This window comes from Kluyveromyces marxianus, chromosome 8 (genome assembly GCF_001417885.1).
Source record: "Kluyveromyces marxianus DMKU3-1042 DNA, complete genome, chromosome 8".
NCBI lineage: Eukaryota > Fungi > Ascomycota > Saccharomycetes > Saccharomycetales > Saccharomycetaceae > Kluyveromyces > Kluyveromyces marxianus.
The window spans coordinates 912,874-939,718 of NC_036032.1; the positions used below are offsets into that span (position 1 = coordinate 912,874).

The 26,845-nt window shown below is 39.4% G+C and overlaps 9 protein-coding genes across 9 annotated transcripts; 6 read left to right on the top strand and 3 right to left on the bottom strand.

The window, feature by feature from the left end:
* Positions 1–5,648: 5,648 nt before the first annotated feature.
* Positions 5,649–7,982, top strand: KLMA_80421 (uncharacterized protein; the record flags this gene model as incomplete). The annotated part of the gene is made up of 1 exon (XM_022822177.1): positions 5,649–7,982. The coding sequence occupies one exon, from the start codon at positions 5,649–5,651 to the stop codon at positions 7,980–7,982; it is 2,334 nt and encodes a 777-aa protein (XP_022678464.1).
* Positions 7,983–8,769: 787 nt separating this feature from the next.
* ARR3 (arsenic resistance protein) lies at positions 8,770–10,041 on the top strand (the record flags this gene model as incomplete). Its single annotated transcript, XM_022822178.1, has 1 exon — positions 8,770–10,041. The coding sequence occupies one exon, from the start codon at positions 8,770–8,772 to the stop codon at positions 10,039–10,041; it is 1,272 nt and encodes a 423-aa protein (XP_022678465.1).
* A 1,192-nt stretch (positions 10,042–11,233) lies between these two features.
* KLMA_80423 (flocculation protein FLO9) lies at positions 11,234–12,148 on the top strand (the record flags this gene model as incomplete). Its single annotated transcript, XM_022822179.1, has 1 exon — positions 11,234–12,148. The coding sequence occupies one exon, from the start codon at positions 11,234–11,236 to the stop codon at positions 12,146–12,148; it is 915 nt and encodes a 304-aa protein (XP_022678466.1).
* A 319-nt stretch (positions 12,149–12,467) lies between these two features.
* Positions 12,468–13,751, top strand: KLMA_80424 (uncharacterized protein; the record flags this gene model as incomplete). Its single annotated transcript, XM_022822180.1, has 1 exon — positions 12,468–13,751. One exon carries the CDS (start codon positions 12,468–12,470, stop codon positions 13,749–13,751), a length of 1,284 nt encoding a protein of 427 aa, XP_022678467.1.
* Positions 13,752–14,538: 787 nt separating this feature from the next.
* Positions 14,539–15,810, top strand: ARR3 (arsenic resistance protein; the record flags this gene model as incomplete). The annotated part of the gene is made up of 1 exon (XM_022822181.1): positions 14,539–15,810. The coding sequence occupies one exon, from the start codon at positions 14,539–14,541 to the stop codon at positions 15,808–15,810; it is 1,272 nt and encodes a 423-aa protein (XP_022678468.1).
* Positions 15,811–17,002: 1,192 nt separating this feature from the next.
* KLMA_80426 (flocculation protein FLO5) lies at positions 17,003–19,921 on the top strand (the record flags this gene model as incomplete). The annotated part of the gene is made up of 1 exon (XM_022822182.1): positions 17,003–19,921. The coding sequence occupies one exon, from the start codon at positions 17,003–17,005 to the stop codon at positions 19,919–19,921; it is 2,919 nt and encodes a 972-aa protein (XP_022678469.1).
* Positions 19,922–20,413: 492 nt separating this feature from the next.
* Positions 20,414–21,973, bottom strand: FCY2 (cytosine permease; the record flags this gene model as incomplete). The annotated part of the gene is made up of 1 exon (XM_022822183.1): positions 20,414–21,973. The coding sequence occupies one exon, from the start codon at positions 21,971–21,973 to the stop codon at positions 20,414–20,416; it is 1,560 nt and encodes a 519-aa protein (XP_022678470.1).
* Positions 21,974–23,681: 1,708 nt separating this feature from the next.
* Positions 23,682–24,860, bottom strand: KLMA_80428 (uncharacterized protein; the record flags this gene model as incomplete). The annotated part of the gene is made up of 1 exon (XM_022822185.1): positions 23,682–24,860. The coding sequence occupies one exon, from the start codon at positions 24,858–24,860 to the stop codon at positions 23,682–23,684; it is 1,179 nt and encodes a 392-aa protein (XP_022678471.1).
* Positions 24,861–25,438: 578 nt separating this feature from the next.
* Positions 25,439–25,807, bottom strand: KLMA_80429 (uncharacterized protein; the record flags this gene model as incomplete). Its single annotated transcript, XM_022822186.1, has 1 exon — positions 25,439–25,807. One exon carries the CDS (start codon positions 25,805–25,807, stop codon positions 25,439–25,441), a length of 369 nt encoding a protein of 122 aa, XP_022678481.1.
* Between the last annotated feature and the right edge of the window lie 1,038 nt (positions 25,808–26,845).

The following is a 26,845-nucleotide window of genomic DNA, read 5'->3' on the forward strand; positions in this document are numbered from 1 at the left end:
CTATGTGCCTGTCCCTTTCACACTATTCCAGGCAGATATGACAGATTGTAGATTCGACGGCTTGGTCTCAGAAAACGCGTAGAAAAAAGTGTCAAAATGTGTTAAAATGTAACGCTACAATTCATACATTTTGACATATTATTTTCCACTGACATATTCCACCCAGCTGATCCGCAATATCCACAGAAGACGGTGGGGGAGAGCAAAGATCCAAGACCTCAGATTGATAACAATACTAAAGATACCAAGACATACTCACTAAAAACCCCCAAGATCAAAACTAATTCCATAATAATTTACTGGGCATTTACAAAGATCTTGAACAATATGAATAAATTGATTGGATACGGCATTTCGCTTATCAGTCTTTCAAAGACTTATTGCAACCTATATCATTCTAAAGCGGATGATGGATTTCTAATATTGTTGTCTCATGACTCTCATCATTGCGTAGAGGGAAAATATAAACAAAAGCTGCAGACCATACTTGACTTAATTGATTGGGTCGAGTGTTTAGCCATAGCATAATAGACCGTCTCCCAAAATCAGAAATCAGACTCACAGTGATACGCCACATTTTCATTTCTTCTTCCACTATTTTTCCGCAGGAAACTTATCGTTCGTCTGTAGCGGGCATGCAGGCTCTCGACTCCTTTTGAATCTGCCATATCTTTCTTGATTATTTTTAAGCGGAAATCATTCGAGAGATAAAAGCGACGACGAGAGAACAAAAAAGAAACAATAACGGAAGGTTACACAGTTCAACATGCTACGGCAAAATAATGAGAGTGGGAAATTGTTACTTCGTCCGCCGCACCGACAACGATAATACAGGCATTCTGCCGTTAGCGGAGTAAAGCACATACTATGAACAGGAACGATGACCCCCTTGTTAAAGTTGAGTCTTACAATACTGTGCATACTTCCATTCTACCCTCTCTGCTTTCAATGGTCATACCGGAAAATACCAGGGGAATATTTCCACCTCATATGTAAATAACTACATTTACCAAGGTAGGACAGGGCCGGCTACGACATGCCTGTTCAGGCAGGTTCACATAGCAAAGAATACTCTCTGAATGAGAGACGCTCTTGAGTGTTTGCAAAAAATGCTATTGTATGTTAAACTCCCTACCCAAAAGGCTGGAAACGTAGTATACATTCAGTAGTCTAGGGGGTTGACAAAGACAAACAGCCCAAACGTTGACAGTAAAGGGGAGATAAGAAGCCGTCTCATTAAACTAATCATCTTAGAACTCGTGCCAGAAAGATTAATCCACTATCTATGGCAAACAACTGGCGAATTCTTCGCGGATAGTTTTAGTATGAGGATCTCTGAGGGCTGTCATTTTCTGCGCATTATTGTACGAAAAAAAATTTTTTTCAGTTATTGAGTACGTCTTCCACTAAAAAAATGTGTCTAAACACTGAATTTACGTAGCATGATAACATTGAGTGTGTTTTCGTTACTAAGATTTCACTATCAAATAGTAGCAGGGAAGAAAGAAACTTTTTTTCCAGCTTTAAGCTTTGACACTTAGACTTCTCTCGAATATCTCCAGACTGTTTTTCCTACAAGCACACTCCAATATTTTTTGTGAACAATGAGAGAATCGAAAAGGCGACATTATGAGACATTGATTTGTCTTTCAACTCAATGTCTTCCGCATTGTTTGTTATCCAACCGACCTCAAGTTCATAGGGCTTCCATCTAATGCTGTAAGAATTCCTCTACGACGTGCCACAACATATCTCCTTTAATCAGAAAGAGGGGGACATTTGCGAACGAATTTGGATGCATAGTCAGTTTATCGCTTGAAGTAAAGTATCTTCCCTTTTTCCGTAAGCTTGTCTTTGACTGATAAACAGGCTGTTCCGAATGAAGGAATATTGATTATTTTTCTTCTTAGTACAACTCACCTCTGATTTTACAATAGGAACATGGAAAAAATACGTAGAAAATATGTGATGGAAAGTATCAAGGAGATGTAGTTCCTAACACTTCTAGTTTGAAGTATGGAGACTCTCATCGCAACAATATTGTAGGGTCCATTCATATTATTAAGATTAACCAACCGCTCTCTTAGTCTGAATGACTGAACAACATTTCATTCAACAACTCAATCATTACATGTTTACGATAAATTCTACTCTAAATTCAAGTTAAACAACTTCTTCTACTCGGTAGGAGTCGTTCGTTAATCATTTCGCCATTTCTAACGTCGAAAAGGGGGATTATTAAGGCGTGAGCTGGCTTGAGTAATGGACAAGTAAGAGAATCATGTGAAGACCTAATCTTTTTGTGTAGTACCCCCAATTTTCAATGTATGTGCGTTAGGCACTTTTCCTAGCATACACGATACATCCGACAGCAACCATATTGTATCACGAATAATGGAAAATTGGGCAAAGTTTCTAAGTAAAATGGAATCCTCTCATGGGATAATCCAATGACGTTCATGATGCCCTACCCTTCCCTATACAATTTAGAGAAACATAAGGGCCTTGATGTTCATAATTACACATTCATCTCTGGCCCTCATACAATTCAACTTTCTTGTTATTGTATGTAGGGGGGGAATAAAGTTTGTTATCAGGAAGAAATATTGGGTACTTTTCAACACTGTTAATCAATATTGTTAAACATATCATTTGTTGATTATTTCGCCTGGTTAATAATTCTTGTAAAAGTATTTTACAGGTATAAAATATACCTTTAAACAGAGTAATATATAATTAGTTATTAACATAGCATGTATACATACTTCTAACGAGACTTTCTCTAATGAGACTACCAATCCGGAAATGTGGCTATTTTTGTTGCCTAAGATATGTGTCTTCTCTTACAACTACTGTACGATACTATATGGTGTTCAATGCATGATATATTTCTTTGTGAAAACTATTATAATGTATGCAGAAAATGGGTGCGAAAAGAAAGAAAAAGCATAGAGATCGATTAATAACGTAGAGCCCTGTCTAGAAGAAGTGCGTTACGATACTAAATGGAGGTTGAATTATTTCTTAGAGAAAACAGGTAAAATACCCGGATAATTTTATTTTGACACTAACAGCCGATTATAATTCGAAATCAAACTTCTTGGCAAAATTTTATTGATGTGGGGGATGTTTATTCTAAATACGCTTCAAGCATAACAATACCATATTTTTAAATACTGTTTTCGAAAAGGCGATTCTAAAAGACAAATGTTACAGATGCATTGAGTAAGTTTATAGAGATAAGCTTACCAAAGTCTAAAGGTAGATATTTCAGCTGAGTGATGAAACCTTCCAATGATGTCAAGTTGGAAAAACAACATTGACCAGTAATAATGTAATGGTATTCGTTCTTCTGATATCCAATGCGCAACTGCGGCTAATGAAAAAAGATTTTGTATCTTTTCAATTTTTATATAGAATTGCTACTCTTTTCCAATTATTAGAGAATACAAATCATTTTTTGACATTTAAGAATAGAAGTTTATTTCTCTTTTTAAATAATTTAAAGTTATAATTAATTTACTCACAGTCTCTTCAAGATTATCAATCATTCTTGTCAAAAGAGACCAAATTTTTTACGTAAAATCGGATCGTCAAGAGGAAGAAGAAACGGCTAACAGCGTATTGATTTCGTTATGTCCTACTGGCTAAAAGACCCTCACATATATCTAGACAGTACATAAGAAACATTTCTAATAAGCTTAATAAGAATAGATAGGACTGTATGACTAACGTCTCAATGGGCAACGCACTGATTCTGTTGATCAAGCTTTCAAGTTTCCGACCATTGTTTACGAATCTTCTAAACTTTAAATCTACTATATTGCGCCCCGAAGAAGCTGGTTCAACAAGGCTCCTTTAGAGCACAAGCCAAGACTTTTGTGACTAACCTGTATTTCAAGTTAACTGTAGGTAGTTAGGATTTATACCCTATGAATATCCTCTTATCGAATTTCAGTTACCAGCTAAGATATTAAGAGAGTCTTTTTATAGTTTTATCGTGTAACCTCTAAAGACGAGAGACAATTTAGGAGATGAGAAAATGAGAAAAAATCGCCTCGCTTATTCCAATTAATCTCCAAATAGACCATGTGTCAGAATTTCTTTTACATCGGAGTAAGGGACATCAAATAGTTTCCGAATGGATGCAACAAAAAACGGAATGATTTATTAGTATGGGTGATAAATTTAATTATACTCATGCATTAACAATGCGATTGTTTGAATATGAAAGACCTGGTTGCTTGAATAAAATGATGGCCCTGCCCTCTTCCATGCTATCACTACTAACAATGAATCATGTACACCCCAAAACATTACCTATATTGGTTAATGCATCGTACTCATTATGCACCCTAAGTTATAATCACTTTTCGAACTCGAGCTTTGAAAACTCCATTAAAAAGTAGTGATTGGCTCACAACAGAGATGCATGTGTCTTTTTTTGAATTGATGGATCCACACGCGGAGATGACGTTGCAAGAAATAAATCGCCCCTTAATAGCCGTTATTGGCCTGTGTCCCTCCTAGCGACCCCACTAAGTATACACAGAATGGTTACAAGCTCTATTGCCGTCTTCGCATCTGTTTGTTGCTGAAAACATCAAAAATGTGTGCGGCAGTTGCTGTTTTAGATCCTTATGTCAGGATTATTAATTGTTGTACTAAAATTGCGCAGGCAAATCCCGTTTACATAATCCGGCTCACACTTTTTAGTCTTGGCAAAATAATGGTAAACAATTTTTAGCCTTTTGCAGAAAAGAAATGCAAGATTCGAAAAACAAAAATTAAAGGAAGTAGTATGATGAGTGGGCATTATAGCGTTAAGTAAAAATTTTGAGCTAACAAGGCTTTCTGCAATTGAAAGAACGGTGTGTATGTCATTATCATCTCGACTGGATTACAGGAGATCAGGGTTGCCGTTGATTATGTCGGCGGTAGTACTCAATATCAGGAGTGGACGTTGCCAATCACTTTTATCCATTGTGAGCTCAAAATCGATGTTCGTAAAACTTCTCGAATTCACTACATACTTTTCTGTGACATGCACGTAGTTCTATTCACGTAGGTTTTTCCGATTGTTTCTTTTTAAAGTCGAGTTTACTATATGTGAGGTGCGCTGCTGTAAACCCACACAAAGCGACGTGAGTAAAAGGAGGCCATACTGCGTATCCATTTCGAGGTGTAATCAAATTCAACTTGGGAAAAGTGTTTAAAAATGGGTGTCGAATAATTAATTAATATCTGTTTTCATGTGTTAGCATTGCTTGAGTGCTAATAACAATTAAACAATACAATCAGGTCTCCTTTGCGCCGTCTTCTTGGCAAAGAGGGAAATAATGCTATAGTTAGTCATTTCGTTCCCCGAAAATTGCCAAGCATTGCCAAGCATTGCCAAGCTCTGCCAAGCAATTTTGGACAAAAAGCTTTGGGAAAACCTATGAATTCACACCTGGAAACTACATTTCTCAGACGGATTATTTAAACTGAGTGTATCAACCATTTGTAGAAGTAGCATCCCTCACCCTTCATTTCAATAGCGTTTTTAAATACTACGAACAACGTCCATAATAGCTATAAGGATAAAGGAGAAGCTCTGGTTAGAGACGAGACATTGAAAGCCCTTTAGCAACATTGATATTGTTCAAATGTCTTTCTTAGGTGTTAAAAGGGCATCGACAGACACCACTGAGAGTGGTGCCAAGGACGGAAAGGTTGAATCAGATGAATTTCGCATACCAGAACAAGACTTAGAAAAGGATTCTATCAAAAAGGAGGTTATTGCCGAAGAATATGAAGATGAAACGGACAGTACCTTATCAACTAGTGAGGCAATAGAAATTACACTTAAAGATATTGATGAAGTCGTTGATTTACATGAACGTGACGTCGATGCACCAGCTGGGACCATTAGAATGTGGGTATTAGCTATAGGTTTGTCTACGGTTATTTCTGGTGTGGATGTGTTTTTCGCCTTTAGATTCCCATCCATTTCGATTGGTGCCATTGTCGCGCAATTGTTGGCATATCCTTTGGGTTTATTATGGCATATGATTGTACCAGAATGGACTATACGTATTGGTAAATGGTCTCTTCCATTGAACCCTGGTAGATTTAATACAAAAGAGCATGCTTTGATATATCTTTTCACCAATACTGTCGCCTCGACTGGTTTACTAAGTAACACTCAAATCGAGCAGGTCAAATTCTTTAAGAATGATTATGGTATTGGTAGATTCATTCTATTTGACATAGCAGGTTTCTTGATATCGTGGGGGTTAGCTGGGTTCTCCCTACCGATCCTGGTAGACCGTGAAGAAGTGATCTGGCCAGGTGTGTTGAATTCTTGTGCTCTATTCAAGGCTTTGCACAACTATAAGGAACCTTCTATTCGTGGCTGGAAGATCACAAGATTCAACTTCTTCATTTGTGCTTTCACTGCAAGTTTTATTTGGTATTGGTTTTCAGATTTAATTATTCCTTTCATTGCTAGTTTAGGAGCATTCCCATCGTGGTCAAGACCAAAAAACGCTGTTTTAGGCCAAGTTTTTGGTACCACAAATGGTTTAGGTTTACTTCCTTTAACATTTGATTGGCCAACAATATCGAATCTTGGTAATCCACTGTTAGTTCCCTTGTGGGCCGCAGCTACGATTTTTGCAAGTTTCGTCTTTTGGGTTTGGATTGTTGTCCCTGCTATGTATTATCAAAACAAGTGGCACACAGCTCATTTGCCCCTATTATCTAATAACTTATTTGACAAGAAAGGGACATCTTACAAGATTAATTCAGTTGTGACCAAGAAATGGCAAATTGATCTTGAGAAGTACAAAGCATATTCTCCTGTGTTTATCCCGGTTGGTTTCTTGATGTCATTGGCTTTAAGTTTAGGTGGTTTTAGTGCTGTTATGATCTCCTTTTTCTGGAAATTCAAGACTGATGCGTGGGAACCTCTATTCAAAAAGGAGACACATTCGACTTCCCATTACATTGTAGCATCTGGTAAAAAGTTCAAGACCTTTTATGTTTGTTCAATTTTGGTTGGGTTGGCCTTAGGTTTCGTCTTTTCAGAGGCTTGGCATGAAGCAGCCCAATTAGGAGCCGGAGGTTACCTTGTTTCTGCACTCATCGGGATATTGATCTTTGTCCCTGTCGCTTTGGTGGAATCTAGATCAACATTCGAATTAAACATGAACGGGTTTTTCAATGTCGTTGGTGCATTTTGGTTTAAAGGTAAGCCAATAGCCACACTTTATTTCTTGAACACCGGTTTTTCCATTTTCGAACATGCTATGCATTATACCCAAGGTGCGAAATTAGGATTCTACATGAAAACTCCACCAAAGCTAACAATGTTTGTCTTACTGGCAGCTGGTATTTGGGCATCCCTAGTGACTTCAAGTGTAGCAGGGTTTGTCCTTTACCACATTGACAATGTCTGTACCGCTGCTGCAAAGAATCATATGATCTGCAAAAAGCAACAAACAGCTTTCAATACCCAAATTCTATGGGGTTTGTTTGGACACAAGATTTTCGGCGATGGAGGACGCTACAACTTTATAATGTACTTCTTTTTGGTCGGTGCCGTCGTATCGTGTATCGTCATTGTTATGCAAATTTGGAGACCCAAATCTGTCTTCTGGGCCAAGGCAAACCCAGCACTATTCATGGCCGGTGCAGAAAATATCCCTACTTCCACTGGTATTAACTACTCTGCATGGTTTATTGTAGCAATGATCTTCAACTACTATATTCATAAAAAGCATACGGCTTGGTGGAGAAAGTATAATCTAATTCTTGCCGCTGGCTTGGATTGTGGTGTTGCAATTGCTGCAATTTTGGTCTACTTCTGCGTTGTCTACACTGGTGGATCTGCAAATTACAGCTGGTGGGGAACTGAAGTTGCCTCATCTAGTTGTGACTCCAAAGGTTGTCCATATCTTCCAGCAAAGAAAATCGACGCTTCTGGAATTACTTGGTGAGTACACTGATACCGAAATTCTTAAATATCTGAAGAGTAACCTTGTTCATTGTGATAGTGAATTTGTAAAGAGAGCGTTCAATTTTTTTTGTATATATAACTTTTAAGCTCCTTAATTCTAATATGTTAATCGAATGTAACACCCCATATTTCACTTATCAATAATTCTTAGCCTTTTAAAAAAAATAGATTTTTTTCATGATGCAGAAACATGCACAAAGCGTATTTTTGACTATGATTTAGACCCTAGTAAGATGCCTCCTTAATCTTTTATTCTGTGATGAATCCATACACCTAGAATTAACATTTTTCGTGTGCAAAAAAATAATTTGCTAATGTATCAAATTTCTAAGAAGGTTAAAAGAGTTATTAAATGTATCTCTTCATATAGTTGTGCCCGGACTATCCAAAACTTTAGAGAAACAAGTCGTGTTTGAAAAATGAGTTACGCTAACGACGTTTGAAGGAAGAGCTTGTACAAAGTGAGTGACAGAAAACATTTTGTGTGAAAAAAAATGACAGAACTCTCAAACTGGTTTCGATAAAAAGTTAAGGTTTTTTTCGGAGAGGGTAACATACATGATATGAAATTGTATCTCTTCAGAGGGGACCTTTGTTTTAGCCAAAATGAAGTCATTAGTTCGGAGTCAATAAGTAAACAAAATGTTTATTTATATAAAGATTTTGTACGCTTCCTTTTAATACGGGATATAACATGGAAAATTTAAGATCCAGTAACAGAGAAATCATATTGGATTGAATATTGGGAAGTACAACAGTTTTGCAAAATGTCTTCTTCATTCACTCGTCGTTGTGACGAACCTTCAATGGAATCTCGAGATCAGGAACCCTCCCAATCAAATGATTGGAGACTTTTAGATACTGCAAAAAAATTGTCATATAAAGACCTAATGCTACCTGTTACTATTATACTCTGCATGATTATCTCGGTATTAATATCTGTTTATGTGCCTTCTTCTCGGCATGTATTTGATGCTAAAAAAGATTTTAATTTGGTAAATGTCTCTATCCCATTAGCGATTGGAATGATCGTTATGATGATACCCCCTATATGTAAAGTACCGTGGGAGTCAATACATGTGTTCATATCGAAGAATAGCGTGTGGAAGCACATTGCGATATCCCTTGTACTCAACTGGGTGATCGGACCTTTGTTAATGACGGGGTTGGCATGGTTGGTGTTATTTAAGCACGAGGAATATCGTGAAGGTATTATAATGATAGGAATTGCCAGGTGCATTGCAATGGTATTGATTTGGAATCAAATTGCGGGCGGAGATAATGATCTCTGTGTCGTATTGGTAATCTGCAATTCATTACTACAGATGTTTTTGTATGCACCTTTACAATTATTATATTGCTACGTTATTTCCGCTGGAAATTTCCAAGGATCCTATAATAGAGTGTTCGAAGAAGTAGCAAAATCTGTTGGGGTATTTCTCGGTATCCCATTACTTTGCGGTATTGCTACTCGCATGCTTTTCGTATGTATTATCGGGAAGGACAAATATGAGAGAAATGTTTTAAAGTATGTTGCACCGTGGTCTACGATAGGCTTGCACTATACGATTTGTGTCCTCTTCATAAGTCGTGGTTACCAATTAGTTCACGAGCTTGGATCTGCATTTTTGTGCTTCGTACCTCTTATCCTATATTTTATAATTGCTTGGACCTTGACATTTGTATTGTTACGGTGCCTTACAAAGCAATCAACAGAAGATAATCAAGAATGCGATTGTGACCAAGAAAAACTATTGCTTCCTAATAGTTGGGGCAAAAAGACATGCACGTCGAACTTTCCTATTACAATGACACATTGTTTTACAACAGCGTCTAACAATTTTGAATTGTCTTTAGCAGTTGCTATATCGTTATATGGAAATGACAGTAAGCAGGCCATTGCTGCAACTTTTGGTCCGTTGTTGGAAGTTCCTATTCTAATGATGTTGGCATTGCTATCCAAATATTTACATGCAAAATTTATGTGGGAATCAGAAGGAATTAGCTCAGGGCTTCGTTATTCATCGAATGATAGCTGAGCGCTACAACACTCCATATTAGAATATACCATATGTAATCGATAATTAATATTTTGGGTGAGGGTAAAAAAGGATGTAACTGCTGCCAGTGAGCAATCCTTGTCTTTAGTCAAGTTACTGCTTTTCTTTATCGGTTTACAAGCGTACAACTTTTTATGCCAAATCAATACTTTGGACAAATCCTGTATGAAAGCATGATACACCGTTTCTCTACGTTCTGCGGATAAAGATATCCTTGCGAGTTATTCGAATTGATAACAATAGCAAAAAGAGGTTTCCTGAAGCTTGAAGTAACTGCTAACGGGGATTTGAAGACGCATATTAATGCAAATTACTTCGTATAGCACCCAGAGTTAGCGTGCACTATTTTTTATTCTCTTTTAGTAATAGCCCATTCTAGGAACTAGGATACTTTTTAGATTTTATTTCCTATTCTGTAAAATAATCTGACATGTACATCCGCCCCGTTCCTTATGTTTCTCAGGGTTCCACCGGTGCTAACATTCCGGCATGAATTTTTCTTTTTCATTTGCTCTAAGAAAAGACGTAGCTAATGTTGCAGATTAAAAGAAATTATGCAGGGTTTCTGGGCAGATGCATTATTGGAAAAACGAATCGCCGGTAAAATAGGACGATTATACTGCATAACATTCCTTCCCAGTAACGGCTCCAACTTATACCGTGGGATTGCGTAACTTAATGATAGATTTCGCGATGTAAATGCTCAAGATTGCGAATGTTTTCCGAACGTTTTCCTTTTAAACAAGCTCAATTATTGAAGAGCCGCAGGCCCTTGTTATGTAATTCTAAGGCACAACATTCAAATGCCATAATTATAAAGTCGTGTTAACACCCACGAAATAATTCGACCTTTGACATTCTCGTGATGTTTCGCTAGCAAAAAACAACCATCAACAGTTGCATATATAATGATAAAATTTCATACTTTACTTTAAGTTTCTTCAACCATTTTAAGCTATGAACAGGCCATTGTTTTCTTGGCAGACAACTCATAAACGCTATAAACCATCTAAGGCAATAAAATAAATAAATTGTTTTATTAGGTGATAGTCGGTGACTTCTGTATCTTGATATTATTTCTTCGTTAAAAGAGGAGTGGCATATCGAGCGTCCAATAACAATCGCAAGGTAAAATTTGAGACATAAAACATTAACTGGGAAATTGTGATAAATGTGGTTTGCGCTTTTTCAGGTATTATTATTAATGGGAATACCATTAGTTGACTGTCAATCTTTCAACACTGACTTGAATACCGTTTTAGGTTGTGATCCTAAAACCAATTCATTATCCAAAGGTTTTTCTGTATCTTACTACCATTATCCCCTGATACCAAGTGGTTCAGCTGGGTGCTATGTGGGTGATAGTCAAACTTTTTTAACAGATGAATATTTACATGGCGGTTATGCAACATATGGGGATGGTTTAATCGGTAGCAGTACGGGCGTGACTGACTTAACATTTCAGTTTCGTTTCCCAGGCGGCTGTTTGAGACCTATATTAGGAAGTTTGCCATCTAATTACAATAATCCGCCCCAATTTTCCATGTCCAATTTTTCTATGTTGATTACGGGGTACTTCTTCGCTCCAAAAACTGGTTTATATGATTTTGTTATAACCAATGGGGACGATGTCATTGATATAAATATGGGTGATGGTAAGGCATTTGCGTGTTGCCAACTTGAAAACACTATAACCAAACCTGCTCCCTTTGACATTTCCGTCGTTTGGCGTACAACGTCCGGTAGTGGCTCTTTTAATCTAGTAGGAGGTTACTATTACCCATTAAGGATATTCTATATGAACCGCTACCAGGATGCTGCTATAAAAATGTATTTTAAGGATCCAGATGGTGTTGTGCACAACAATTTCGACGGATACGTGTTTACAATCCCTGATGGAGAAAAGTGCCCTGCTCCAGTTGCTACTACGACGTTACCATGGACATTTCAATCAACGGCCACTGGAACCGCTATTGGAACCACTACTGCTGTAGATGGTGAGGCCATAACTGAAGATTTTATCGTGGTCAGACTTCCACATATTGAAACTGCTACTGCAATTAATACACCATGGACTGGTACTTAAGGAACCTTCTATTCGTGGCTGGAAGATCACAAGATTCAACTTCTTCATTTGTGCTTTCACTGCAAGTTTTATTTGGTATTGGTTTTCAGATTTAATTATTCCTTTCATTGCTAGTTTAGGAGCATTCCCATCGTGGTCAAGACCAAAAAACGCTGTTTTAGGCCAAGTTTTTGGTACCACAAATGGTTTAGGTTTACTTCCTTTAACATTTGATTGGCCAACAATATCGAATCTTGGTAATCCACTGTTAGTTCCCTTGTGGGCCGCAGCTACGATTTTTGCAAGTTTCGTCTTTTGGGTTTGGATTGTTGTCCCTGCTATGTATTATCAAAACAAGTGGCACACAGCTCATTTGCCCCTATTATCTAATAACTTATTTGACAAGAAAGGGACATCTTACAAGATTAATTCAGTTGTGACCAAGAAATGGCAAATTGATCTTGAGAAGTACAAAGCATATTCTCCTGTGTTTATCCCGGTTGGTTTCTTGATGTCATTGGCTTTAAGTTTAGGTGGTTTTAGTGCTGTTATGATCTCCTTTTTCTGGAAATTCAAGACTGATGCGTGGGAACCTCTATTCAAAAAGGAGACACATTCGACTTCCCATTACATTGTAGCATCTGGTAAAAAGTTCAAGACCTTTTATGTTTGTTCAATTTTGGTTGGGTTGGCCTTAGGTTTCGTCTTTTCAGAGGCTTGGCATGAAGCAGCCCAATTAGGAGCCGGAGGTTACCTTGTTTCTGCACTCATCGGGATATTGATCTTTGTCCCTGTCGCTTTGGTGGAATCTAGATCAACATTCGAATTAAACATGAACGGGTTTTTCAATGTCGTTGGTGCATTTTGGTTTAAAGGTAAGCCAATAGCCACACTTTATTTCTTGAACACCGGTTTTTCCATTTTCGAACATGCTATGCATTATACCCAAGGTGCGAAATTAGGATTCTACATGAAAACTCCACCAAAGCTAACAATGTTTGTCTTACTGGCAGCTGGTATTTGGGCATCCCTAGTGACTTCAAGTGTAGCAGGGTTTGTCCTTTACCACATTGACAATGTCTGTACCGCTGCTGCAAAGAATCATATGATCTGCAAAAAGCAACAAACAGCTTTCAATACCCAAATTCTATGGGGTTTGTTTGGACACAAGATTTTCGGCGATGGAGGACGCTACAACTTTATAATGTACTTCTTTTTGGTCGGTGCCGTCGTATCGTGTATCGTCATTGTTATGCAAATTTGGAGACCCAAATCTGTCTTCTGGGCCAAGGCAAACCCAGCACTATTCATGGCCGGTGCAGAAAATATCCCTACTTCCACTGGTATTAACTACTCTGCATGGTTTATTGTAGCAATGATCTTCAACTACTATATTCATAAAAAGCATACGGCTTGGTGGAGAAAGTATAATCTAATTCTTGCCGCTGGCTTGGATTGTGGTGTTGCAATTGCTGCAATTTTGGTCTACTTCTGCGTTGTCTACACTGGTGGATCTGCAAATTACAGCTGGTGGGGAACTGAAGTTGCCTCATCTAGTTGTGACTCCAAAGGTTGTCCATATCTTCCAGCAAAGAAAATCGACGCTTCTGGAATTACTTGGTGAGTACACTGATACCGAAATTCTTAAATATCTGAAGAGTAACCTTGTTCATTGTGATAGTGAATTTGTAAAGAGAGCGTTCAATTTTTTTTGTATATATAACTTTTAAGCTCCTTAATTCTAATATGTTAATCGAATGTAACACCCCATATTTCACTTATCAATAATTCTTAGCCTTTTAAAAAAAATAGATTTTTTTCATGATGCAGAAACATGCACAAAGCGTATTTTTGACTATGATTTAGACCCTAGTAAGATGCCTCCTTAATCTTTTATTCTGTGATGAATCCATACACCTAGAATTAACATTTTTCGTGTGCAAAAAAATAATTTGCTAATGTATCAAATTTCTAAGAAGGTTAAAAGAGTTATTAAATGTATCTCTTCATATAGTTGTGCCCGGACTATCCAAAACTTTAGAGAAACAAGTCGTGTTTGAAAAATGAGTTACGCTAACGACGTTTGAAGGAAGAGCTTGTACAAAGTGAGTGACAGAAAACATTTTGTGTGAAAAAAAATGACAGAACTCTCAAACTGGTTTCGATAAAAAGTTAAGGTTTTTTTCGGAGAGGGTAACATACATGATATGAAATTGTATCTCTTCAGAGGGGACCTTTGTTTTAGCCAAAATGAAGTCATTAGTTCGGAGTCAATAAGTAAACAAAATGTTTATTTATATAAAGATTTTGTACGCTTCCTTTTAATACGGGATATAACATGGAAAATTTAAGATCCAGTAACAGAGAAATCATATTGGATTGAATATTGGGAAGTACAACAGTTTTGCAAAATGTCTTCTTCATTCACTCGTCGTTGTGACGAACCTTCAATGGAATCTCGAGATCAGGAACCCTCCCAATCAAATGATTGGAGACTTTTAGATACTGCAAAAAAATTGTCATATAAAGACCTAATGCTACCTGTTACTATTATACTCTGCATGATTATCTCGGTATTAATATCTGTTTATGTGCCTTCTTCTCGGCATGTATTTGATGCTAAAAAAGATTTTAATTTGGTAAATGTCTCTATCCCATTAGCGATTGGAATGATCGTTATGATGATACCCCCTATATGTAAAGTACCGTGGGAGTCAATACATGTGTTCATATCGAAGAATAGCGTGTGGAAGCACATTGCGATATCCCTTGTACTCAACTGGGTGATCGGACCTTTGTTAATGACGGGGTTGGCATGGTTGGTGTTATTTAAGCACGAGGAATATCGTGAAGGTATTATAATGATAGGAATTGCCAGGTGCATTGCAATGGTATTGATTTGGAATCAAATTGCGGGCGGAGATAATGATCTCTGTGTCGTATTGGTAATCTGCAATTCATTACTACAGATGTTTTTGTATGCACCTTTACAATTATTATATTGCTACGTTATTTCCGCTGGAAATTTCCAAGGATCCTATAATAGAGTGTTCGAAGAAGTAGCAAAATCTGTTGGGGTATTTCTCGGTATCCCATTACTTTGCGGTATTGCTACTCGCATGCTTTTCGTATGTATTATCGGGAAGGACAAATATGAGAGAAATGTTTTAAAGTATGTTGCACCGTGGTCTACGATAGGCTTGCACTATACGATTTGTGTCCTCTTCATAAGTCGTGGTTACCAATTAGTTCACGAGCTTGGATCTGCATTTTTGTGCTTCGTACCTCTTATCCTATATTTTATAATTGCTTGGACCTTGACATTTGTATTGTTACGGTGCCTTACAAAGCAATCAACAGAAGATAATCAAGAATGCGATTGTGACCAAGAAAAACTATTGCTTCCTAATAGTTGGGGCAAAAAGACATGCACGTCGAACTTTCCTATTACAATGACACATTGTTTTACAACAGCGTCTAACAATTTTGAATTGTCTTTAGCAGTTGCTATATCGTTATATGGAAATGACAGTAAGCAGGCCATTGCTGCAACTTTTGGTCCGTTGTTGGAAGTTCCTATTCTAATGATGTTGGCATTGCTATCCAAATATTTACATGCAAAATTTATGTGGGAATCAGAAGGAATTAGCTCAGGGCTTCGTTATTCATCGAATGATAGCTGAGCGCTACAACACTCCATATTAGAATATACCATATGTAATCGATAATTAATATTTTGGGTGAGGGTAAAAAAGGATGTAACTGCTGCCAGTGAGCAATCCTTGTCTTTAGTCAAGTTACTGCTTTTCTTTATCGGTTTACAAGCGTACAACTTTTTATGCCAAATCAATACTTTGGACAAATCCTGTATGAAAGCATGATACACCGTTTCTCTACGTTCTGCGGATAAAGATATCCTTGCGAGTTATTCGAATTGATAACAATAGCAAAAAGAGGTTTCCTGAAGCTTGAAGTAACTGCTAACGGGGATTTGAAGACGCATATTAATGCAAATTACTTCGTATAGCACCCAGAGTTAGCGTGCACTATTTTTTATTCTCTTTTAGTAATAGCCCATTCTAGGAACTAGGATACTTTTTAGATTTTATTTCCTATTCTGTAAAATAATCTGACATGTACATCCGCCCCGTTCCTTATGTTTCTCAGGGTTCCACCGGTGCTAACATTCCGGCATGAATTTTTCTTTTTCATTTGCTCTAAGAAAAGACGTAGCTAATGTTGCAGATTAAAAGAAATTATGCAGGGTTTCTGGGCAGATGCATTATTGGAAAAACGAATCGCCGGTAAAATAGGACGATTATACTGCATAACATTCCTTCCCAGTAACGGCTCCAACTTATACCGTGGGATTGCGTAACTTAATGATAGATTTCGCGATGTAAATGCTCAAGATTGCGAATGTTTTCCGAACGTTTTCCTTTTAAACAAGCTCAATTATTGAAGAGCCGCAGGCCCTTGTTATGTAATTCTAAGGCACAACATTCAAATGCCATAATTATAAAGTCGTGTTAACACCCACGAAATAATTCGACCTTTGACATTCTCGTGATGTTTCGCTAGCAAAAAACAACCATCAACAGTTGCATATATAATGATAAAATTTCATACTTTACTTTAAGTTTCTTCAACCATTTTAAGCTATGAACAGGCCATTGTTTTCTTGGCAGACAACTCATAAACGCTATAAACCATCTAAGGCAATAAAATAAATAAATTGTTTTATTAGGTGATAGTCGGTGACTTCTGTATCTTGATATTATTTCTTCGTTAAAAGAGGAGTGGCATATCGAGCGTCCAATAACAATCGCAAGGTAAAATTTGAGACATAAAACATTAACTGGGAAATTGTGATAAATGTGGTTTGCGCTTTTTCAGGTATTATTATTAATGGGAATACCATTAGTTGACTGTCAGTCTTTTAACACTGATTTGAATACAGTTTTAGGTTGCGCCCCCAAAACCAATTCATTATCCAAAGGTTTTTCTGTATCTTACTACCATTATCCCCTGATACCAAGTGGTTCATCTGGGTGCTACGTGGATGATCGTAAAACTTTTTTAACGGATGAATATCTACATGGTGGTTATGCAACATATGGAGGTGGCTTAATCGGAAGTAGTACGGGCGTGACTAATTTAACATTTCACTTTCATTTCCCGGGTGGCTGTTTGAGACCTATATTAGGCAGTTTGCCATCTAATTACAATAATCCGCCTCAGTTTTCCATGTCCAATTTTTCTATGTTGATTACGGGGTACTTCTTCGCTCCAAAAACAGGTTTATATGATTTTGCTATAACCAATGGGGACGATGTCATGGATATAAATATGGGTGATGGTAAGGCATTTGGGTGCTGTCAGCTGGAAAGCACTATATCCAATCCTGCACCCTTTGACATTTCTGTTGTTTGGCCTTCATCGACCGGTAGTGGCTCTTTCAATCTAGTAGGAGGTTACTACTACCCATTAAGGATACTTTATATAAACCGCTACTATGAAGCTATTATAGCAATGTCTTTTAAGGATCCAGATGGTGTTGTGCATAACGATTTCGACGGATACGTGTTTACAATCCCTGATGGAGAAAAGTGCCCCGCTCCAGTTGCTACTACGACGTTACCATGGACATTCCAATCCACTACCACTGGAACCGCTATTGGAACCACTACTGGTGTAGATGGTGAAGCCATAACTGAAGATTTTATCGTGGTCAGACTTCCACATATTGAAACTGCTATTGCAATTAATACACCATGGACTGGTACTTACACGACCACTGTAGCAACTGCTACCACCACCGTAACTGGTTCTGACAGAATACCAACTATCGAAACCATTTTTAGTGTAGAGACTCCTCAGGTTGAAACAGCCACTACCATCAATGCAGGATGGACCGGTACTTACACCACCACATATTCGACTGATATTTCCACGGAGACTGGCGCTGATGGCATACCAACTGTCAGAACCAACTTCCTTGTCGAGACTCCTCAAGTCGAAACAGCAACCACAATCAACGCAGGATGGACTGGTACTTACACCACCACTTACTCTACCGATATTTCCACAGAGACTGGTGCTGATGGAGTACCAACTGTTAAGACGAACTTCCTTGTCGAGACTCCTCAGGTTGAAACAGCCACTACAGTTAATATACCATGGACCGGCACTTACACCACCACATATTCGACTACTATTGCCACGGAGACTGGTACTGATGGCATACCAACTGTCAAAACGAACTTCCTTGTAGAGACTCCTCAGGTCGAAACAGCCACTACAGTTAACACACCATGGACCGGTACTTACACTACCACCTACTCCACTGGTATTTCCACAGAGACTGGTGCTGATGGCATACCAATTGTCAGAACCAACTTCCTTGTCGAGACTCCTCAGGTTGAAACAGCAACTACCATCAATGCGGCATGGACCGGTACTTACACCACCACATATTCGACTACTATTTCCACAGAGACTGGTGCTGATGGCATACCAACTGTCAGAACCAACTTCCTTGTCGAGACTCCTCAGGTCGAAACAGCAACCACAATCAATGCAGGATGGACCGGTACTTACACCACCACATATTCGACTGACTTTGTTACTGTCACAGGTATTGATGGTATCATAACTCTCCAAGCTGTGTACCATGTGCAAACACCTACCCTTAAACCTTCCAAATTCGATAATTTGTCATCAACAAGTAATGATACACAAGCTTATTCTACCGACATTATAGCTACCACAGGCGCCGATGGTGTTCCCACTGTCCACCCCACCTTCAGCGTCGATGCTTCAGAGATTGGAAGTATCTCTACGGTTATTTCGCCATGGACTGGAACGTATACCACCACTTACTCAACTGAACTAGTTACAGCAACTGGTACTGACGGTATTATAACTGTTCAAACAGTGTACCATGTAAAAACACCAAGCACTGGAACCACCAATACCAAAAAAAGTGCATGGATCAGCAACTATCTCCAAACATACTCCACTGGCGGTATAGGTAGTAGCAGTGCTGATGGTGTTTCCAATGTTCAGACCGCTATTCATGTCAAGACCGGAGAGGCAGGAAACGCCATGAAAATCAATATCCCATGGACAGGCACTTACACCACCACCTACTCAACAGGAGCCTTCACTTCCACTGGTTCTAACGGTATACAGACTGTTCAAACGGCGTTCTACGTTAAAACTCCAGAGATGTGCTCTTCCAGTTTTGGATACAGTAACACTTCAAGTACTACTTCCCATGGTACCGATTCAAATGGTAATAAAAATCTTCAATCTGAAACATCCAAGCCATTAGTTAAGGTATCTGTTACCTCCGGAAATGTGATAGGCCATTCCACGGCAGAGACAAACTTGCCAATATCTCAAAAAACAAGTTCTAATCGACCAACAACTTCTAAAAACGATGACGGTCCAGTACCAGAAAGAGGTAGTACTGCAAACATCAACACTCCTCTTGGAACCACGATGAATGCCGTTGGGGAAACATCCGGAGCGGTGAGTGGAATAATTGATACTGAAACAAAGGGGAAACAAAGTAAAACAATGTCGATCAGTGTTGGTCAACCAGTAACAGTCAGTTCTGCAACTTCCAAGGCGACTTCTCCTCAACCATCTTTGAATCCATCCATCCCAACTTTTACGCCTTCTATCTCCGGAGCTTCACAAACCGCCACATTTGAGACGCGTTTGGAAGACAAAGCAAACAAGATACTCATTTCTCCTCTGGTGGTAATGTTATTAGCGTTCTTGTGAGTGTTTTTTAAACACTAGTTCCTTTGATTCTTGAAGTCATTTGAGCATAAGTTTGCAAACATAAGTCGATTTACCTTCAAAACATCATTGACAGAGTTGCTCGCTCTATGCCAGATCTCTGACTTCTGTAACATTCCAGTAATTTGGAATATTTTGTTCTCTTAAGTGAAGTATGTACTTACTTCTTATATATCCTTTAAATTCATTTTTTTTTGTTCTTCTGAATTGTTTTGTAATGAGGAATGTTCGTTCATACTGAAAATATCTGCTCAAGTTTGAAATCTAAAGGACCTAGCCTTCGGAAAGATTAGCTGCCGAGATGTTAGAGTGAGAATTGATGTTTGTGTACTAGCAATGCTAGGACCCGTGACATACAGTACTATTTCGTATGAAGAAATTTTTGAGGCATTTAGCATTTATTCACACATGTGACAAGAAATCAATGACAGCACTGCTTACTACGGCATATAAAATAGTTACTATACTGTTACATCAACGACCATTATATTTTAGTTCAAGAGGTCTGCAGATATTGTATGCAATAAATGCAAACCCGGCACCTAATTCGAAACCGATGTCTGCTCCACCGCTTCCAATATGCCTTCCAATTTCACCTTTCCAGTAAGATTGGCTCATGCCAAACGCTACGCCAAATGCTCCAATAAATAGTGCTGCGCATCCAGCGTAGCCAATTGGCAACTTGTCCCATCTGTTCCAATCGGATACAGTGTAACCTGTGAATCCGCGTCTGTAGATGTAGTGCTCTGAGAGAGAGATAGCAATGTATATACCAATATAGTATCCGATGGAGTCCATGAATTTGCTCAAGAATGACTCGAACTTGTAGTAGGCCCCGATGGAGATGGCTAGCGCAGCCAGATTGCCAACAAAAGTCCAGAAGACACGAGGAATCTTGGCAAGGGGCTCCCACATTGCCTGTGTGCCCAACGCAATAGAGTACATGTTGGGCGTGTTGTTTGCAACAGTGGACATTGCCAGCAACACACAGCAGAATGATCCAAAACCCCAGAGGGAATCTTCAACCAAGATAGCATAGCATAAGCCACCTACCGAGTGGGAATCGTATAACTCCGCCCATCTCTTATTGGTCTGTGTGCATGCCATGGCGGCAGAAGCCAGTGTCATGGTGAACAACAATGGTAATCCCAAGCCTAGCACTACGCTGAAGAAGACCTTTTTCTTATTTGTTTGTCTTGGCATATAAACGGTGTAATCGGCGGCGTATGTTGCCCAGCCAGCGGCATAGCCAAAGATAGAACTACCGAAGGAGAGCACACCAGCGGCAGTATTGGGTCCACCACCCCAAGGACCATTGGTAAAATTTCCAGACTTGGCCAAGCACGCAATTATCACTAGGAAAACGGCAAAATTCGGAACCCAAGACCACTTCTCGTACAGGTGAATGAACCTGTACCCGAAGAATGTGACGACAATGGTGCACATAATAAGGATCAAACAGGCCGCCCATGGAGGACAATTGTGGCCACCGGGGTTTACCATGTGCAAGAGCGACGCGGACGCCATAGTGTTGACGGAAACCCATCCAACACAAGCTATGACGTTCATGAAAGAGAAGAGTCTAGCGGTGATGTTTCCCACGAGGAACCGGGACAACACCATCTGTCTAAGGCCTAGCTCGACCCCAAACACCGAAAAGAAGGCCACAGGCATAACCCCGAGAAGAGTGAAGAAAAAGATGGTAAGAACGGAGGTTCCGAAATTGAGTCCACATGCAGATATACCGAGACAACCCAAGGAGAATGCGGAGATGACCATGTTGCTAGAGAACCACATTGTTGCAGCATTCATAATGTCGGTGTCATCCTTTTCATTTTCGGTGACAGGGTCAATACCCTTTGTCTCAGCATTCACTCTGACGGCTAAGCGATTGACCCAGGAGAGTCTTGAGACCTCTGTGGTGGTAGTGTAGACCGAATGGTCTTTTTCGAGCTCTTGGACATGAGATTCTGCTGGGTCTTGCTTCTCAATGTCAGAGGAAAGGTATCCTTCGTTGTAAACGGGCGAGGACATGGTAAATGTTTGGAAACGGTGTTGTAAAAAAGGTACTAGAAAAGGACCGATACTTTGTACCCGTTTATCCACTGGTGTGTCGGGATGCTTCCGGTTAGGTGAATGTCAAGATATTCTGCATATACAATAGAGATATTGGTTGTGTTAAATGGCATAAGATGATATAATCAATGTGTCGCTGGCGAAATCGGAAGAACATACTCTCTTTTTTATATGAAAAAGTGTGTCAAGTTTGTCGAGTGAGCGAAAAGGGAAGCCAAGGAAAAAAGGTCGCAGGCGTACGGAGAAGAGCTGTGAGGTCAGTGTGTATACTACGACCTCTACAGAAGTCTCTAGCAGACCAGTAGGGAAAGCGAACGATGATTGTCATGCTTTTTCATATGTGTTGAATAGGACAGAGATAAGGCGTAGACTAGGCAATGCTAAGCAAGCAAGGATAAAACATTACAGAGGTAAGTATAGGTGTAGATAAATGTATTGTAGTTGTACTGATGATTGTGTGCAAGAAGAGTAAGAGTGAGAACAACCGTTTATTCCCTGATCAGTGAAAACAAGAACCGAGTCGGGTGGGCGTGATTACTGAGGTTAGAGCATACTATGACGCGTATCAAACATGTATAGTTACATGGTTTGTGTGACTGGTGTTATTTTTACTACTGTTAACACTGTCACTGTTTCCTTGTCTTTGGTAAATTTCTCAAAACTGGACCTTAGAGGGAATATTAATCGTTGTCTCGCATCAGAGAAGAAAGATTACTAAAGGCGGATTAACACTGCTTGTTAGCTTGGCATCGCCGTGGCCGCTCTACTAAGTGTTGCATCTCTTGGGATGCAGAATGTAGAGGCAATGGTGCTAAGGAACCAATTTCCGGTTTGTTCTTGTCCTCGTCTGTATCTTACTGTCATCTCAATGTCAACGAAAACTCCTATTGTAATGCTCTGATAATTGTTTTTTTCAAGTGACGGGAGAAGAGAAGCGGAAAATTTTTTCAGAGCCTAGACCGAGGAGAGGAGCGGAGAGAAAGAAGTTGGAACGGGCCCAAAGAGGGCCTAAGGAGAGCCTAAGGAGGGCCTAAGGAGGGCCTAAGGAGAGCCTTCGTGAGAAACTATTAGAGACGGGATGTCATACACCTAAGTCAGAAGATTTATAGATGTAAGTAATTAGGAGATAGGAGACGATGGTGGACTGTGTCTGATTAGGCAGTGCTTGTGCTGGTTTACGAGCCAAGTTGAGAATCAATTTTGGGTTCTTGTAGTACTATGTCGTTTGACACTGTGTTATAGCACTAACTAGACGTCAGGCTGGACTGTTAAGGTGTGTTGGTTAAAGTTGTCCACGTGATTTAAATTAAATGACAGCAGGATATTTTGTGTGGTTAGTACGAACGATGTTACCCTCTTGAAAGGCATATATTTTTTATGTTTGGAGAGGGAAAGTTGGTATCCAGGCAGGAAAGATGGAACCATGTAGGAGTAACTTCTGGTGGGCGTATAGGTTTTATCTATATCTTATCTGATCTATTAATGGATGAGTTAGACGATACCTTCATTCTCATTATTCAAAAAGATTCATGGTTAAGGCTGCAAAGTAAAGTTTTGTCAGGCAACTAGGAGAGGTTTCCCATTGGGCCTAGAATTCCTATTCCTATCGTTCTTGGTATATATCTTTATAAAAGTGAGTACTAGTATTGATTCTCTTGTGGAACCGCTATTCAATGCCAAGGAGTCTGGTGGCAATTTCTGGGTCCGAAAACAAAGCGACGAGGCTGGGGAAGTCTTGGTCGAATCCTAAACGAAACGTGGCAACCATGAGTTCGAATTTCTTAGGTAGTGCTCTGAGGATATTGGCTACCATTTGGGATTCTAATTGGAGCAAATCTGCCCTCGCTAGCCTATCATACAGATCTCCCATCCTGGCTAAGAAATCATGGATTGGTTCCTCATCGGGCATGGATATTCTCGAAACTTCTTTTGCAAAGGTCTGTATCTCCTTTTTCTTGAGGGAATCTACCTCTTCTTTCTTGAGGGAATCTATCTCGTTATTTTTGAGGGAATCTACCTCTTCTTTCTTCAGTGCATCTATCTCTTCTCTCTTCAGGACATCTATCTCTTCTTTCTTCAGGACATCTCTCTCCTCTTTGTCAACCTTGAGATTCAACACCTCTTTCTTAGTTGTATTGGTGTCTATCTCCTTTCCATCTGAGATCTTAGTCTCAGTTTCTGAGAGGATTTCCATGAACCTTTTGAAGCTTCGATCCTTTTGATTGTAAAAGGTCACAGTAGCCCGGTGATATGTCTCAGGCAAAGTTACCAGAGTTTTGTCGATGAGTATTTGGTCAACACCGGGGAAATTAGCGTTTGATGCTCTTCTCTGTAGATCCTTAGCTCTTTTCAAAAAGCTCTGGAGAGATTCTTCTGGCAGTAGGGACAAAGCTGCCATCTCATCGACGATATTTGTTGGGTATTCCTCTGCATTGATCTTTTTGACAGCTTGTAGGAAGCAGTCAACAATTGAGGCATCGTCTTCAGGACTCAATTTTAACCATTTTGGGCATTTGCCCGGAGGAACGCAAGCAGAGTGGATCCGTGTTATGTAGTCCTTCTCATCATCTTCTGGAACGTGTGAAAAGGTTCCGTCGCGTAAAGGTAGAAGATAGCCTAGGCCCTGCTTGCGCAATGCTTTACAAAACTCTCTTAGCCAGACCTTGTAGCCCCAAGGGGATTGGACTGTGGGCAAAGTGAAGCGGGACTTGGGTTTATTCAAATAGCTAAATGTATACTGTTGAGATTTCGAAGAGGGGTTGGCAATGGGTGAGGTAGTAGGTGAGGTAGTAGATGAGGCAGGTTTTAAATCAGAGATTGGAGGGATTGGTTCAGCAACAGTCATTGTGATTTGGGTGGGAGGTAGCAAGGGGAGCCAAAGTGTTCTGGGTATTCACGTCTCGGAGTAATCTAATTGATGAATCGTATGTAGAGGATAGAACAGAGGTGTTGTTCAGTGGTCAGTGGAAAAGCATGTTTTCATTCTGGTTGCCTAATTTTCGAAGTTAGAAGAGGGTACCCTTTGGGAGGGAAGTCATTCAGCGAAAAAAAACATTGTTGAGTAGGAGTAGTTTCGTGTTTCAACGAATGGGCAAAATTTAGAAGGGTGGTCCCTTGGGATGGGAGTGTATTACTGAGGAGTGTTCCCAGACTGGTGAAAATTGAAAATGAAAATTAAAAATTGAAATGAGAAGAGAGGAGGGCGATGGAGATGGGAAGAGATGAGCTGGGGAGAAGGGTCTAACTTCGTGCCGTGTGAAGTGACTAGAAAGAAAAATAGAATGAGAGAGGAGAGAGGAGAGAGGAGACACGTGATATAGATATATATCCGGGTAACAAGAGGAAGTTCGAAGACAAGGTTAAGATGAGATGAGATCTGGAGGAAAGAGGAGGCAAGAGGAAGCGAGTTGGGAAGGTGATGTTTCAATGTGCGGGTAACAGGAAAGTATGTTTGTTCCGTGAGAAGTGATGAAGAAGAATATAAAAAAAACAAAAGTGGAGGAGGTAGAGAGAGGGAGGTATAGAGGGTGGAGTTATAAGACCGGTTGAGGGATAGAGACATATATCATCCGGGTAACACAAGGAAAAATAGATTGACGAAGTGGATGTAGGTTGAAGTTTAATGGGAAGGGGAGCAAGATTGGTCAAGGCAATAAAGTCCAAGTGCGGGTAACAATGGAAGCTGTGGGCACGATAGGTCAGGGGACAGATGAGGGACAAAAAAAGAGACCAAGGAGGATACTCGGAAATTTCCCAAAGAGGAAGCTGGGAAAAGAAACGTGTACCAAACATACTTACCGTAATAGGAAATGGAATACAAGAAATACAGGAAGCTGGAATGGAAAAAGAAAGGAGAATGCAGGGAGAGTGTAAAAAGAATGTAACGTTGCACGAATAAAAGAAACGAACATGAAAAACGAGGGTGCCTAAATAGGAAATAGTGAGAAAGGTGAGGTATAATATAGGGCGGGTAACACAACAAAGAGGGAGGGTAACGACGACAAATATGGAGGATGGACCAAATGTAGCGGGGAGGGTAACACGAACTTAGAGAAGGAATGTTCTAAATTGGGGCGGGTAACAAACTTAGAACAGAGGGTAACACTACAAAAAGGGTAGGGTAAGACCAAAGAAGGGGTAGGGTAATTCAAAATAGGGGTAGGGTAATGGCGAAAGAGAAAAATAAGGAGAGCATTGGTGTACGGATTTGATTAGTTATGTGGTGTACGGATTTGATTAGTTATGTGGTGTACGGATTTGATTAGTTATGTGGTGTACGGATTTGATTAGTTATGTGGTGTACGGATTTGATTAGTTATGTGGTGTACGGATTTGATTAGTTATGTGGTGTACGGATTTGATTAGTTATGTGGTGTACGGATTTGATTAGTTATGTGGTGTACGGATTTGATTAGTTATGTGGTGTACGGATTTGATTAGTTATGTGGTGTACGGATTTGATTAGTTATGTGGTGTACGGATTTGATTAGTTATGTGGTGTACGGATTTGATTAGTTATGTGGTGTACGGATTTGATTAGTTATGTGGTGTACGGATTTGATTAGTTATGTGGTGTACGGATTTGATTAGTTATGTGGTGTACGGATTTGATTAGTTATGTGGTGTACGGATTTGATTAGTTATGTGGTGTACGGATTTGATTAGTTATGTGGTGTACGGATTTGATTAGTTATGTGGTGTACGGATTTGATTAGTTATGTGGTGTACGGATTTGATTAGTTATGTGGTGTACGGATTTGATTAGTTATGTGGTGTACGGATTTGATTAGTTATGTGGTGTACGGATTTGATTAGTTATGTGGTGTACGG